General features: G+C 32.0%; 1 protein-coding gene across 2 annotated transcripts; it reads left to right on the forward strand.

Annotated features, from left to right (window-relative positions):
- The first annotated feature begins 7,152 nt into the window (after positions 1-7,152).
- Positions 7,153-15,061, forward strand: LOC129294000 (uncharacterized). Of its 2 annotated transcripts, none has more exons than XM_054932173.1 (12): positions 7,153-7,411; positions 8,217-8,327; positions 9,681-9,767; positions 10,717-10,770; positions 10,886-11,031; positions 11,529-11,679; positions 11,760-11,897; positions 12,425-12,496; positions 12,575-12,648; positions 12,733-12,874; positions 13,304-13,382; positions 13,741-14,071. In XM_054932173.1, the coding sequence occupies exons 1-12, from the start codon at positions 7,253-7,255 to the stop codon at positions 13,767-13,769; spliced, it is 1,242 nt and encodes a 413-aa protein (XP_054788148.1). In that variant the 5' UTR covers positions 7,153-7,252; the 3' UTR covers positions 13,770-14,071. The 2 variants fall into 2 exon arrangements, with proteins under 2 accessions (XP_054788148.1, XP_054788147.1); XM_054932172.1 differs by lacking the exon at positions 13,741-14,071 and adding an exon at positions 14,676-15,061 and having other exon boundaries at positions 7,154-7,411.
- The last annotated feature ends 1,945 nt before the right edge of the window (positions 15,062-17,006 follow it).

A 17,006-nucleotide genomic window follows, 5' to 3' on the forward strand; every position in this document is an offset into this window, starting at 1 on the left:
AAACAGAATTTAATACTGATCAATTTTGCCTTTTGGGTAACAAGAGGCAACATAAATACTCACTTGACGTTCAGGAAGATGCCTGATTGATGCATCTAATTCTAACCTTTTAAGTTTTATTAAGAGAGGAATGATCATAAAGCACATATAAAGCATGAATACTACGAACTCTTTCCAAGATCAGTTTGATATTATTATGTATGTTTGAGAATTTATTCATGCAAAGCAATCATGGGCTATATTTACTCCAAAGAACGAAAACACGCAGAATAAATAAAGGGAGTTCAAAGTGCTTAGCATTCACTGTAGTGTTTATGACATATTATTAAGGTAAATTAAAGTGCTTTGCATGTGGAAGCTCTGAAACTATCATACTGAGGTAAATGAGAATGCACTAAGCAAACAGATGTTACTAATTACCATTACTAATTGAAGTAAAATGACTACAAGCTGACCATTGGCTGCGTCGGTACGTCCAAGTATTTGATGTAAATTAAACTGTAAAATTTGTGTTCACAATTCCATTCTAGAAACGGCTTCTTATTTATGGGCTTTTACCATACCATGCTAATTGCCTAGGGATTTTATATATGTATATAAATAAAGTATAAGGATCAATTTAAAAAAAGGTAAAAATGTCTTAAAAGAATTTTTTTAAAAGAGTACAAGACATCCTTTTTTTAAAAAAAATACGTCACTCCGAAACTTTTAATAAGAGAGCAATGTCACTTTAAAACTTTTAAAATGGGTGTTAATTTAGACTAATGCTTAATTGTTAAGTTTTACTTTAACCAAAAATTTTACCTTGTACTCTTTCTCTTGTCCCCTCTTAATTGTTCCACCTCTCTATCTTCTTCCTTCTCCTCCTGGACATTTAAAGTCCACGATGAAATTCCTGTGTAAGAGGAGGATCATTCATTGTCGTAGATCATGGCGCCATATCTACACAAATTTAATTTTATCTCCTAATAAATTTTAGTCCTAGCTTGCTAAAACCATGTGAATAAATGAACCTCCCTTCAAGATGAATAAGTGCATGTTTAAATTAACTTTAACTTTAGTTAGAATCAGTCAAACTGAGGTTAGGATATAAAAAGCTCATTTTGTATTGTTTGGATTAAGAAAAAATTTCAACCTTAATTGGCCATAAACGAGCATTTTTTTTGAAAGCCCAAAAACCTGGCTTTAGCATCAGCGTTAACATTAGAAGCCATTGGAAGCATCAATGATGTTTTAAATTTTATGCTTTCTCTCTCCTCTTATCTATCTACCTATAAGGCTGTCTGATTTTTTGTCTTGTTGTGCGTGGTATTTTCTTCCTCCTATGACCAAGTCGCACCTCTAAATCTGCTTCACCTTCCTTTGCTTCACCTCTCGAGCTCTACATCTGGCACCTAACCTCGGTTGATCTCCACTTCAGTTGCAGCACCAAGATCTCCACGTTGAACTTCTTACAAATACGACTATGGATGGCGAGGAGCAATAAAACATGCGAGAACTTCTTACAGACACCACTTTCGGTAATAGGTTTCATGGTTCTGGTGATATCTCTAGCGGGCTTCATCGGAGCATGCTTCCACGTGCACGCGCTTTGTGGCTGTACTTGGTGGTGACGCTGCTTCTCATGTGACGCTAATTAGCTTGACACTGTTCGGGTTCATCGTGACAAGCCAAGGCGGTGGCATGGAGGTTATCGACAAGGCCTATAAAGAGTTTCAATTGGAGAATTACTCATTGTGGCTGAGGAATAGAATTAAGGACCAAAGGTATTGGAACACAATCAGAACATGTATTCTAAGTTCCAGGACTTGTGCTAAGCTTGCTTCTTGGACTCCTCTTGATTATATGCAAAGAGATATATCTCTGATTCAGGTACGTTTGTGTAAATATATATATATATATATGTTATAATCTCATTTCTCCTCCTTCTCTTCAATCACATCCATGGTTTTGTTATTCAATGAGCATATTGTGTTTGAGTGCCAGTCAAGTTTGTAACAAGTGGTTAATTAATTCAAATCTCGTCGAGTCCTAATATAAATATGGTTAATTAATTAAGTCAAGTTTGTAATAAGTTGTGATTTTCAGTTTAATATTTTTTACTTATTAGTTAGTCAAAAAAATATAAACATGCTTATTTAAGATAAAAAAAATATATGCTTATTTTTATCATTAAATATCTCAATTGACTTTTGAATCAAATTATTCAAAAGAATTTTAATTTATTTAACTGACATTTGAAAAAAAAATAGTATTTAAATATAAATCACATTACATTAACTGACTTTTTTTTCAATCTCCACTGTAAATTTTTTAATCCAAACACATTCTAAATGAACGAGCAATTTTAAACAGTTCATAGGAGATCACCATCATCCAGAATTCCAGCGTTCTTGAAGATGATTAAATGAACCTCCCTTCCTCTCCTTTCACCCTCATTTTTTGCAGTCGAGGCCATGAGTTATAGTTTCAGAACCATGAAAACCTAAAAAAAAAAAAAAAAAGGGAGTTAGATTCCTCACTACTGAACGCTGTGAAAGCAAAACCAAAGGGGAAAATAAATCAAACAAACAACAAATTTACCAAGCGAGTTGTAAAACCGAAATTTTCCAAAGATAACTGAACATTCCCCTTTTCAGTACTCCCAACAAATTTACCCAATCTCAGTAATCACAATAATGTATCATCGAAACCATCACTATTTGAAGGAAACAGGAATGGTTTTCGCAAAACAAACTAGACAATACCTCAAGTGATGGGATTCAACAAGCCCTTTTGGAGGACGCTGAAGTTTTGGGCGCGTGATGGCAACAATGACGCGGTTCTCATAGAAGGGAGTGAACTTGAAGGAGTAAACATTGAATGGAGTTTTGAATAGAGGCATGGCTTAGTGGTGCTGCCCCCACCAAAATAATTAAAGTATGGTGATTTGATAAGAGAGAAGAAGATGGAGAAGGGACGAATGAGAGAAGGACTCTCCCTTCAAAGAGAAGGAAGAAGGTGGAGAAGAGAAACAATACAAACAAGGTGGTCAAGGGACGAATGAGAAAAGGACACGTGTAACCTTTTTTGTTAAATTTATTATCACCCGCACTTTTTCACATTTAATGGTGGGGCGACGCTTTTTTTTTTTTTTTAAGTTTCGAGATAACATTATTTTTTTAAAAAAAAGTATTCAGTAATTTTTTTAAAAAAACTTTTAAGGTATATTCGAGCCTTAACCTTTTAAAAATTTATGAAACTTATATGAATTAACACGTCATTTTTTCTCTTTATGTAAGGATTGTGTTTTAATACTGATGGTGATAGGTTGAAAACAACATTGGCATGATCCAAGGACAATAAAATTTAGTACTCCCTCCAAAAATATAATATTTTTTAAAGAATTTGACATTAAAAATATAAAATATTTTTAATTTTTTAAGATATAATAATTATCTTTTTTTAAATGTCCCTATCAATAATAATTTTATATTTATTGTAGGATATTTAATAGGAGTAAATATATAAAGATAGAGTTAATTTAAAAAATAAATAACTATTTTATTAAAGAATAAAATTTAATTAAACATATTTTATCTTGAACCAAGGAAGTATGTGTTTGGATAATCTGAATTGACACAAAAGCCCATTTAAATTGAAGCTGCAAAAAAAAAAAACAGTTTTTGACTTTTGATTTTACACCAGACACAATTAATCTTACAATAAAGGGAGAAATTGTCTTTAAATTATAGATTCAAAAATATTTAAAGTATAAATTTATTTTTAATATAATATTATCTTTTAATATTTTAAAATAGTACCATGGACAAATATTGCCTTTTTCTCATTTGATTTTAGTCATGTCAATCCACATAACTCCACATTCAAAATCAGGCTCGTTTTTTCAAATTACCAGCTTTGCAGCTACATGAGTCCTAAACCAAGCAATTTTGTTTCTAAACAGAATTAAATGGTCAATTTATCTTTAAACTAATTATTAAAGCTGACTTTTATTAATAATAAAAGTCAGATTACACCATTTTTAAAAGATTAAAAAAGATTATATCAAAAATAAGTTTAGGATCTTAGGCGTTCTTGGATATATAATTTAGGATCAATTTACTTTTTTAACCCAATATTAAATACCCAATAATTATAGGCTACTTGAACACAATTCTGAGTTAAAATATAATTTTAAATCTCAATAAAATAGGATAATTGAAATACTGAATTAATTACCATCTAAAAATTACAAAAGGTTATATGTACACACTGAACTGGTCCAATATGTCGATCTAGCCCAATATGTTGAGCATCTGGGCCAATAGAACACCTCTAGAATAGCATGTGAGCCTTTACAATCATTTATGAAATTTTTAATTAAAATATATACTTATATTTAATATTTGATCATTTTCTAAATATAGTTGTCTCTGATAAAAGTACAATTGTGAGTAATAAAAAAATATACATTATTTATAGCATATCTTTAACTATTAAATTAAAATAAAAACCTTTCCATTAAAAATTAAGGTCAGTTTTATAATAATGTTATTAATTATTAAACTTTGACGAATTTGACATTATAAATTTAATCATTATTCAAAAAAATTAATCGTTGCAGCCCCAATAGCGGAGCATGATACATTCAACTCCAAATAGATGCGAGATTATAATGAATACTTTAATGGCTTCACTTCAGAATGTTATGTTACTTCTATGATCGATGATTATAAAATTCTAGAATTATAATAACATTAATACATTATCATATCGTAATTACGATTGCAATTCTTATATATATATATATATATATATATATCTCGTGGTAAAAACTATAAATTCATCATTTATTTTGTTATATTTTTACTGTGAAAATTTTCACTCAAAGTCTAAATAGTATGCATTTGGTAACATAATGAATATATATTTAATAAATAAATTTATGATTTAGGGATTAAATTATATACTGACACTTTATTACTAAATTATATATTTATAGCATGTAAATGTTTTGGGTATTTTTTTTTGAAAATAAAAAGTTATATTTAAGTCTTGTCATACATAAACAAATTTTACATTTTATTATTCACATACTCACATTTTCACTATAATCTAAATCAATTAGGTATATAAATAAATTAGGTTAACAATACATGGAACTTGTAAAAAAAAAAAGCTATGTGCTAAAAATGAATGGAATGGATTGAAAAAATAAATATAAAAATAAAATAATTAAAATGTAAAGGGGAATGGATAAGTTATATTCATAATGAGAAAGGGTAATTCAATCCATGTAATTGAGAGTCATAGTTTATAAAATTTATAGAGATTGTAATGATTTTTTTTGTATCTGTGATATATAATATTAAATTTTACCTTACTATGAAGAGAAATGATTACTTAATTACTTTTAATTTTTTTAATCTATTTCATCTCAATTTTTTCTTGCAACCACAATTATTTTTGTTAGTTTAATATTGGAACTAATTACAAAGTTTTTTATCTTTAAAGGGGTGTTTGGATGGAAGGGAGGGGATGGAAGCCCCCTTCCCTCCCATCCCCTCATTTGGTTAGGAGGAGGAGAGCCTTTTTCCCCTCCTTTGATTAGGAGAAGGGGAGGAGAAATTTTTAAATTTTCCTTTTCCTCCCCTCCAAAGCCTCCCCTCCAACTTGAGGGGAGAGGGGTCCCCTTTCCTCCTCTTCCCTCACCTCCCCTCCCCTCTTCTCCCTTTCCCTTAAATCAAATAAATTCTAATTTGATTTTAGAAATGTTAAGTTTCTTTATTGAGAGAATTTCTATTAAAGACTCAGGAAGAGATTTAATTTTAAATGAGTTCAAAAATATTTTAAAATTTTAATTTAGTCTAGGCGAGAAAAGTTAAAAAAATTTTGAAGATGAAAAGATCAAAATGCCCTCAACCTGTTACGCAAAATCACTAGTTGTTAATTTTAGTGCTCCACTTATTAATTTACAAATATAAGTTGTAAAGTACATAAGTTGACATGTCAATAATTATACAAGATTTATAATAGTAGTTGTTAAATTACTAACTTGACTTATAATTTACTAACATCAATTGTAAATTCTAGACAAATCTTGTAATTTACTAACATCAATTATGAATTATTGACAGGTCTTATAATTTATAATTAATGTTAGTAAATTATAAGATCTATCCGGAATTTATAACTAAGGTTACTAAATTAACAAGTAAAATTAGTAAATTAACAATTAATGTTACTGACTGTTTGATAAATAGATGTAATTTACAAGTGATATTGATAAATTAATAATTGCAGTAAAAAAATTAATAACTAGTGATTTTGCATAACACGTAAAAAGTATTTTTATCTTTTTAAGGTTGAAATTCTTTTAACTTTTCTCCCTCAAGTTGAACTGAAATTTTAAAATATTTTTGGACACACTTAAAATTAAATTTCTTTTCAAGTCTTTAAATGAAATTCTCCATTCTTTATTTGATCCAATTATCTTCGGCTAAAAAAAATCCAATTATCATTAATATTATTTATTATATAATAATAAATTATATACGTGTGTGGTTTTTTGCTTATTTAAAAAAGAAACGATAAAGAGAGAATAACAGTTAGGTTTTAAAATATTAAATTAATAATAATTATGCCTTTGATAATTTTTGAAGTGCATGCCCATGCCATTTCACTACAACTCATTGTCCCTCTTGCATGGTCAAATTAGGACTTAATTTTGCTGCTTACTATAGTGATGAGCATTAACTATTTAAATTAAAATTTAAATGATCTAAATTTGAAGTATTATTATATATTATATTTATAAAAATAAAAATTTATAAAATTATAAAATAATTTTAATATTTTTTTTATTTTTAATTGATATGTCAGATTGTATAGAGTATATATGAATAGTTAATATATATTAATTATAAAAAATTTTTATATTAAATTTAGTCATCTAAATTAAAAATAAAAAATGTATTAAAATTATTTTACAATTCTTACTAATTTTTATTTTAATAAATATAAAATAAAAATATAAAGTAATTTTTTCCAGATTTCATTAGAGTGATTAGGATCGAAACCAGTCTCAGTCAAATTGGCAGCGAATTAATAAATCAGGGGTATTTTTGACCAAACAAAAAGTAGGGGTATACTTGACTGTAGTGAGAGTGACGGTGTGGGGATTCTCAAATTTCTCTCTCTTTCCATTTCTTTGAGAATCGTCTCGTCTCGCCTGGAGTGAGGAAGTTGTCGTCGAAGCTGGAGGTAGACGATGAGTATCAGGAAGTTAAGTGCTGAAGAGTCTCTGACGCTATACTCCCTGCTGAAATCGGAGCAGCGTCCACTGGACGATGTCATCGCTGACTTCAACTCTAAGATCTCTCGCCCACACCATTTCACTGTCTGCTCAAATATCGTTTGGCTCTTGGAGGCGAGTCAATCCAATCCCTCGTCTTTTTCTATTTCTTTTCGTTTTTAGCACACACGGGCATATGATTGAGTTGATTGAGTTCTGGGCCTTAGGATTTTAGGGTTGCTTGGCGATTTGTGGAGAAAATGGTAATGGATGGGTTTTTGGGAGGTTTGTGCCGTCTGGAATTTGATGTTACGACAATCTTTTAGCTGAACTACGCGACGATTAGGAGTTTTTTATGTGAGTTCCTTAACAGAGAGGTCACTTGTTTTGTTCATATGCATGGTGCTCCATTGAGATGCGGCTGTGAGGGCTGATGAGGCCTTTGAGACATGGAATGATTTAAGCCATTTTTTTATCCACTTCTTATCAGGATACCTTGTTTACACTTTCTTCAACTTTAAGACAGTCAGGTGCTGATTCTTGCATCTAAATTTATGTAAATGTAAACATGTCAAGTTTGGACATGCATCCGCATGCCAAAAAGGAGCAGTCTCTTTATTTTTAAAGTTTTCTTTGTTTCTCCATTTTGGGTTCTGTTGGTCATACTCATTACCATGTTATTGTATGAAGATAGTTGCTCCTTTGATGAGAAAAAGAATCCATATGACACGGCATAAATATATCATGCCTGGTCATCTTTCTCTCAGCGGCTTGTCAAAATTTATAGTTCCATAGTTCATGTCATTACCGTGTCAGTGCATTGCCTCAACTAAATATGTTATTATCATTATTTAATATTGTTTTTCTTTATTGCTTCTTAATTCCCCAGCTATTTAGGGGGCCATAGTAGTAATGATTTGTCTGAATCTCTAATGGGCAGGACAAGAAGATGCTTAAATCCACTGAGCGCTTGGTTGCTTTTGCTATCCTCCATCAAGTGTACTCGTCACAGAAGCCTGCTTCAAATCCCTTCATAATCTTAATCATAAATGTAAGCAAAATTTTATTTTTGCTGCATCCGAAGTTGTCTATTATCTTTCTCTATGCTAGTTAATGGAATGAGAAAACTAGTTTTACTTCATGTCTTCTCTGATCCTCACAGTCACTTTTTTCATTCCCTGTTAGTCTTTAACTAAGCCAACCAACTCTTTCGTCGGGCAATATTTAGTTATGAAATTAGATACAGAATGCTTAAAGTAGACTTTGATAGATATTGAACCCAATATTTCTTCCCCCTTTCCCCCCTTTCTCCTTTTTTTGACATATAGATAATGGAATATCAGTGCACTTTATCTATTTTAGCTTCATCTGACTTAAATAAGGCCTTATAATTGAAATTAGTCACAAAATGAAGCTGTTTTAGCTCATTGGTACATTAACGATATCCTCATTTAAGTCGTTGAAGGTCCTTTTGAAAAATGCACCCTCATATTTTGTAGGCATCACAGGCTACAGACAGAATGTTTTGTAATGGATATAATGATTGTGACTCAAAATTATTTCATATCTCATTAATTTAAGTTTGCTAGTTCAATAATGTTATGGGACTTTGCTTCATCAGGACATGCCACCATGTATAGTGAATTTTCTCGATATTTCCTTTCAGCAGGTTACAATTATGATAACTAAGCAGAAGGCATTCTGCTGATTAAGCAGCTATTATTGATACTAAAATGCAGTGTTTAATATCACTTATATAAAAAATGCAGTCCTTCTGGCATGATGGTACTTTTAAGCTGGGTTTCAAGCTTTACCATTTTATAATCTTTTAGTGGTCAGAAATAAATACTGCTATAGCATGCATGAATATAGAGGTATGAAAATGGTGTTTATAGTAGGAAAATAATAAATTTGTGCTAATTTGGTTGTTTGATTTGTAGTTATTACTTTAGACTCCTATACTATAAGACCTTTTATATCTATGCATTCCTCCAAAGCCCCTTTCATGAATTTAGGTCATGAATTTTCTGTTAGCTGATATGTTGTCTAATCCTGGTCATGACTCTTGATGCCTTCCACTAAGGCTTATATAATCATGAACATGAAACTACTTGTCATATAGACGTTTGAGTTATATTTGTTTTGGCATCTTCTTGGTGATGTGCCTTTTGAAATTCTTGATATGTTTAGCAAAAGCAAGTATGTAAGGATTAATGGTAACTAGTAACACTCAATATGTCGTTGCAGAAAGTAGAAGAGATTTTATAATCTTCCAAGCATTCTAGCTTGTCCTCCATTTTTGTTTGTTTTATTTTATCATTTTTGTTGAGTTCTTTGCTTGTGTTTCTTTTAATTTAATTTCATTATGTAACTGCTGACGTAAGGATCATTTATAATTGAACAGGCCGCCTGTGATGATGCAGCTGAAAAATTTGAAAGGGCATTTATTCTCCAGCTGTTAGGCATTGATGGCTCAAACAACAGCAGAGAGGTTATCTTGTGTGAATTTCTTTATTTTCACTAGTAACATTTTGGAAAAATTAATCATTTGACCCATGTAGTTTTGACCTAATATTAATTCAGTTCTTGAACTTTGACTTATTGTAACTCAACTCTTATAGTTTTAATTTGGTTGTAACTCAGTTCTTAAATTTTACTTCATGCAATTCAGTCTATAGTTTCAATCATTTAAATATTGGCTCTTTTATTTTAAAAAACAAAATACTTTTAATAATTATAATATTTAAAATTAAAAGATTAAAATTATAATATTTTGAAGTTTTAATGTTTATAATATTTATAATTTATAATATTAGTAATAAAATTATAAAGATTAAAATAATTTTAAAATTTATTACTAATATTTTAAATTATTAAACCCTTATATTAGTAATAAATTTTAACATAATTTTATATATATAATTTTATTACTAATATTTTAAATATTATAAATGTTAGAAGTTCAAAATATTTTTTAATCTTTATAATTTTATTTTCTAAAATATAAAGACTAATATTTAAGTGGGTGGAATTATATGGACTAAATTGTAAGAGGTTAAATTATGGATTGAGTTACAATCGAGTTAAACATATAAGGATTGAGTTACAACAAGTCAAAATTTAGGAACGTACAATTGGCTTAAAGTTACGGGGACTGAATGATTAATTTTTCTTAACATTTTTTCATGTCTTATGTTCTTGATAATGGGTTACTCTCTATATTGGTCCATCATGCACGTGGCATGTTGCAGTGTTAGATCCTGTGGTTGATTTTGTATTTTTATTTGGGTTCTCTTTCACTCTGAAACTAAATCTTAGTAGGTGAATTCATATGGCGTCATGTGTTTGTTTTGTTGCTTTTAGTGTCTTCCTTTTTTCTCCTGGAGATGGCTTACATTTGCAATTTCTGATGCCTTTTTTCCTTGGCTGGAGGATTGCAGTTTCTTAAGCAGTCTGCTGCGGATTATGTGAAAGGATTTGATCAATCATTGCATGTAAGCTACATATAGATCTTTAGACATTTCAAGTTATGGAAGCTAAACCTGCTTTCTGAGGCGGACATTTTAAAGGAAAATATTTAAAATAATTATCTGTTCCCTGTGATTCCAGGTTTTCCCACGACTAGATCAGTTGCAGCAGCAGTTTTCTGTTAAAGAGCACCGTGACCAATATGAGTGCTTATTTAAAGATAATTCGGTCAAAAATGCAGTTCCAGACCCTGATATACCACACTTTTGTGATGCAAACTCACCAGAGTATGGCCCCATATATCCCATATATCGGAGTTTAACTTTTTGTTTGTCTTTGTTTCTTGCCAACTGAAGGTTCGATGAGAAAAGGATATGGAAAGTTTGAGTATAAGAACTTCTCAAACAAAATTGACAAAACAGTCTGAAAACTAAAGTACGTATGTCCTAAATAATATATCTGATCAATGATGGAGAGCTATCCATTCTCTATTAACGTAAAAAAAAAAAAACCAAATCCCTTACAAAGACCGTATGTAGAGCAACAAAGAGAAGAAAGAAAAGCAAATCTGTTTGATAATAAATCTATAGGCATAGAAATACCCTTGGAGATGTGTGGCATTCCTCCCCAAATGATAAACCTGAAAATCCCATAAATGGCACGTTGGCACAGACTTATGCTTTCCTCCTTGTTACCAAACCCTTTAAAATGAATTTGCAGTGGAGTGTGAACTCTAATTTTCTTAATTTCATGTGTTGTACCTTACATTAAGCTCTTACTGTAGGTTTGATGTGCAACCTGGAACGAAAGCTAAACTTGGATCTGGAGATAAGGATGAGGCAGTAGCTGGGCTGCTGTCAAATCTATCACTGGAAGGATTGAGTCCTCACTGGATCAGGCCTCGTCCGCCTCGACTACCGGTACAGGATGGGGAGGTACTGATTTGAATTTGTAAGATCTAATTTAAAGAGACTAATGATATGAGCTACTTATGCTCGGAAAATATTTTCTTCAGCTAGTTTGGCTCAACCCTCATGACAACCATGAACTTCAATGGGACTATGGTATGTGTGTTGATACTAGCAGAGGGGCAGCTGTAAGGGACTTAATTGCAAAGGCCCTGAAAGGGGCACTTGCGCCAGCGCAGCAAGAGGTGATTGCTATTTCCATGATAATGAATGATGCAGGATTTAAACTTAGAACCTTATTAGTCAGTAGTGCTACTATGCCAATTGGTTCTTATGATGCTCCTGTGTCTAATTATTTACAGCCATGAGTGACTATCTTAAAAGTCACAAATTTACTTGCTACTTTTTTTTTTGTCCTGACTTCTAAATTTGTGCCAAATTTGTGCCTCACTGATTAAACATAGATCCCATGAATTTGCACAACATTTGCCAAGATTAACAATATTGTATCTGTGGACCTTGAACAGAGAATATTAGTTTTTGATCACTCTGGACCATTTGTTTTCGAACTTGAAGAATTGGTGGAAAATTCTGTTCAGATCATTTGGCTTGTGCCAAAGAAAAAATTATGGTTTACTTGAATTACCTAATGTGATCGGTTAACAGATATTAATTTCTGCAACTTGCTATGTGAAAAGTGATACCTGTTCCTTAATCTATATGAGTTCAACTGTTTGACAAAGAATCAAATGTTTGTGCTTTTGTTAAACAGCAAGTTTTGGTGGAGCTGGCAAATGATCCCAAGCTTGTATATCACTGTGGATTGACACCCAGAAAGTTGCCAGTAAGTGGACCTGTAATTACTCTGGCAAATCATGTCACTTTCTAGGTCTTCATATTTTGTTCTCATCACTTTTAACAGGAATTGGTGGAGAACAATCCCCTTATTGCAGTTGAAGTTTTGACTAAGTTGATAAATTCTCCAGAAATTGCAGAGTAAACATCTGTCAATTGATATACTGCCTGCTTCCTTTCTCTTATGCGATGAATCTCCCAATCTCATTCTATTTATGTGTACAGATACTTCACAGTACTTGTGAATATGGAGATGAGTCTTCATTCCATGGAAGTCGTGAACAGGCTGACAACAGCAGTTGAACTTCCTGCCGAGTTCATTCGCCTGTACATAACTAATTGTATATCATCCTGTGTGAACATCAAGGTGCCTCCGTGAACTTTTCATTTTCTGCAGAACCTAAACACTGATTTTGCACAAAAGCTATGCTGAGTCTGACATACTGATATGCTAGCTTCGAGATACTGGAATCCTGCTATATTCTTAAATCTCAAATAATAAAATAATAAAATATTGTAGATTCTTTCAGAATATAAGATTGGTTTAATGGCATCCCTTTTTGCTTGTATTATAAAGTTTTGCTGTTTTAGTTTGTTTTTATTTATCAATGGTATACTGCATCCATAGGAGTTATGTTCATAGAAAGATGTAAGCTCAAAATTCTATCAGTACCCTTTTTTCTATCTCTGCATTGCATGTGTTTTGCGGGCAGGTAGCAGCCTATTAAATGTTGCTTGATTTCTGCACTTTGTGCTGTGGCACTAATAGGCATTTACAATCTACTCTTTCTTCCAGGATAAGTACATGCAGAACAGGCTTGTGAGACTTGTATGCGTATTTCTTCAGAGCCTTATTCGAAATAACATTATTAATGGTAAGTTTATTCAGTTTTGCAGAAAACTGTTGCTCATTAAAGCAATTTGAGTATAAATGTTATGTGGCATTAATTACGATTGGTTTGTATTAGTGGAAGCTGCTAAGTAATTGTAGTAATTCTGTTGCATAACTTGCAACCCTAGTTTATAAATATGGGACAAGGAAGATGCACATTCGTGAATGATTTGAATAGAGTGGTGATTTTGCTTTACTCTGTACCTATATGTTACTCACCTAGCAGTGGTGATTTTGCTTTACTCTGTACCTATATGTTACTCACCTAGCAGACATCTGTGCTCACTTTCTTATCAAAATCTCATTGACTGAGGAAAATGCTGGTAATTGTTACCTTGCAGCATTTCAAATTGTACTTGGAGCACGTTAGGGGATGGATTTGGAACTTCAGTGTCAAAAATCTATGGATGGCACAATCTATTTTCTAATATCTGATTACTGGAAGGGGAAAAGTTGGTGTGCAAGACAAATTGTCAATAAACAACTAGTTCTGCTTTTGGCAAATTGTAGCTATGGTCTAGGTAAAAAAAAAAAGAAGTGTAAATACAACGCATGAAATGTGTTAAGATTTGTTGGAAGCCCCAAAGAGAAGATTGAGAGGACAAAGAATCAATACATCAATTTATATTCACAAGTTATGAATGGCAAGGCCCACCTCAGACTTTGTGCCAAGCATGATATTTACAGTCTAGTTAACTGAAAATAGCTATTGAAGTTCTTGCTGGCATATATCTTCTTTCCTGTTGCTTTCCAAAGTTTTAAATACTCCCTCTTTACAAAATGTAAGGCATTTTTAGTGTCTCAATGTGTAATTAATGCTTTTTTTTTTTGAAAAATGTCCTTAATAAATAAATCATTTTATATATATTTTTAAGTAAAATGCCTTATTAAATAAAGGTAAATATGAAAAAATAGTGTTAATGTAAAGACAATTAACTAATATTTTTGAGGTGAGATTTAGTTAAAAATGTCTCATGTTTTTAATGGAGGAGTGCTTTTTATCCTTTCATGTGCACCTTTATGATTCATTCTCTATGTTTATTAATTTTATAAACAAAGCATTCGTTTGCATTGTGCTTGACGGAATAGGCTAATGTCCTGAAATCCTTATATTGTTTTGCTTGGTTTTGATAAGTTAAGCTCTGGGCCGTGTGAACTTTTTATGCATTGTCTGCTTTCTTGAAATCAAGTTGTGAAATTGATTGCACTGGTGCGTTGAATAGAGATTGAATTTATGAGGCATGTTACTGATTTGAGAAACGATGCCATCTTGCAGTGAAAGACCTCTTCATCGAAGTACAAGCCTTCTGCATTGAGTTCTCAAGGATCAGAGAGGCAGCTGCATTGTTTAGGCTCCTCAAGTCCATGGAAGGATGATCTGTGACCCCTCGAGTCTTGAATTTCCCCTTTTCGGTTGTAGATAAATATGTATATCATTCAGACTCAGCTCTTGAGCGGTTCTCATTTTCAGCTATGGACAATAAAGATAGCAGATTTCAGTCTGTGACTTCCTCATCCATATTTCTATTTCATAGGGAGTCAGGAGAAGTGGGCAGTTTTTCGTTCTTTGAAGCTATCAGCTTAGATGCATTTTTTCCCCATGAACAAACCATCTAATATCTAATATTACTAGCTATCAGACTGAGCTGTGTTGGGTAACAATTCAGACCAAAGATTTTATAAAGGTATTGATCGTCTTACCTCAAAATAGCTGATGGTACTGTTGCTTCCAAGCTTAGTTCCATTTAATAGTAATGTTCGAGCTGAACATGGGGTTTTGTTTGAATTCATGAAGACGAGGCAACTACACGAGTGGATCTAAACGAGTGCAAAGGGGACCGTTTGATTTTTAGTGGAAATTAAAATTTTTAGTTAGTTATGAATCAATGTTCTGAAAACTGAGAGGGTGTTTGCATGTTGTTCTCCCAAAACCATGGTTTGAGGGGGTAGAATCGATTAACGTAGCTTATCCAAACAAGCACGGAGCCCTTTTGTTTTCTTCTGTTGTATCCTTTGTCTTCACTGAATTTATCATCAACCCCCCCCCCCCCCCAAAAAAAAGAAACAACCACCCCAAAAAAAACACCAAAAAAAAAAAATTCCAGCCACTTCATATACGTTTACACACACACTCTTGCAGTCCCAACCTTTTCTTCTAACGCCACCCACTAAACCTATGTATGGAGAGATAATGGGAAACTTTGGGTAAGAGTGATATGTACCTTCTTCCTCTTCCTATATATTCTGGTCAATTTAAACACTAGACTCCACAATTTTGTTTTTAAAAAGCTTGAAATAAACTATGAATATTGTCATCATTTTCTTTATCAAGGTTTTGTTCTACTGAATTTTTTTAATAAGGTTTTTAACGGGACAATATCAATATATAGCGTACTGTTTCATTTATTAGGATATTTTTTTCTCAAATTTTTTCTAATAAAAGTCTAGTGAGACATAATATTTGTTTGTGGACAATTAAAAGCTGTTATATGCATGTTCATAACATTTTTCAACTCTTTTGCTATGCTATGTTCCATAACCTCTCTGATAAATGGTTTTAAGCAACTTTTCTTATGTTTAATATCCAACAATTCAATGGTTACGAATCATACACTCAAAGGTTAAAGAGAGTATATTTATGTTGATTAATCTTGTAATTTATTCCAATAAAACTCGTATTCTTTGTCACCATTATTCTCACATTGTTTGTCTTTATTATTCTCTCATATTTTGTCATTTTCATAACAATAAATAAATAAATAAATATATGCACATTAAAAATTTGGCCCCCTAAATATTCATACTGGGTCAGCCCCTAGTTCATTGAACAATGAGCCCAATCCAATTGGAGGCTGATCAAATTCAGCCCAACTTGAAACGCTAAATTCTGGGAAGCAAATCATAGAGTAACCAACTACAATATGACCGAGTTGAGACTAAGAGTGTGTTTGGTTTGAGGCAAAGAGTGGGAAGAGGTGGGGTTTTAATAAAGGGGAGGGATTTGATGTTATTTTATTTGGTTTAGGGGAGGGGAAAAAAAATAATTATATATAAACAATTTTATCCTTATTTTATTAGTTTTGAAATATCAAAAAAGTGTATTTGCATTTTCTAAACTTATTATGAAGGGCATATTAATTAGGGTATGAACAAAATTATCCCTTCTCTCCCAATCCCCCAATTTGGAGGGAAGGGTTTGGAGGAAAGGGAGGGGAGATTTTAAAAAATTTTCCTCCCCTCCACTCCAATTTTTCAAACCATATAGGGGAGCAAAATTCCTCCCCTCCAATCAAACACCCCCTAAAAGAAGGAAGAATAGCAATGAGGGTCTCACAAAAGAAAGTGGGGAAGCTGAGAGTCTTGTACATCTATACATAAGTGAATTGATAAACCTTTACTTGTACATAGATAATATTTTAAATATATTTGATCCTTACTGCAATTTGTTCTCTTTTGAGAATCCTCACTATCATTCTTCCTAAAAAAAAAATTGAATGTATTAGAGGCTGAAAATATCTTGTGAGTCAAGGCACTTGAAAATAAGTAAATCACAAGGCTTCCGAGTTACTTCATTAAAAAAAAAAAGTGAGGAAATGTGATTTTATAG

Source organism: Prosopis cineraria, unplaced genomic scaffold (assembly GCF_029017545.1).
Source record: "Prosopis cineraria cultivar Desert tree isolate PC_DT_omini unplaced genomic scaffold, ASM2901754v1 PC14, whole genome shotgun sequence".
Taxonomy (NCBI): Eukaryota; Viridiplantae; Streptophyta; class Magnoliopsida; order Fabales; family Fabaceae; genus Prosopis; species Prosopis cineraria.

Excerpts from the sequence above, each read along its gene's own strand:
- LOC129294000 (XM_054932172.1), top strand. The coding sequence starts at position 7,253 with ATGAGTATCAGGAAGTTAAGTGCTGAAGAGTCTCTGACGCTATACTCC. Across the intron at positions 11,032-11,528 it reads TGTGATGCAAACTCACCAGA|GTTTGATGTGCAACCTGGAA; the intron begins GTATGGCCCCAT and ends CTCTTACTGTAG. Across the intron at positions 12,875-13,303 it reads CATCCTGTGTGAACATCAAG|GATAAGTACATGCAGAACAG; the intron begins GTGCCTCCGTGA and ends TCTTTCTTCCAG.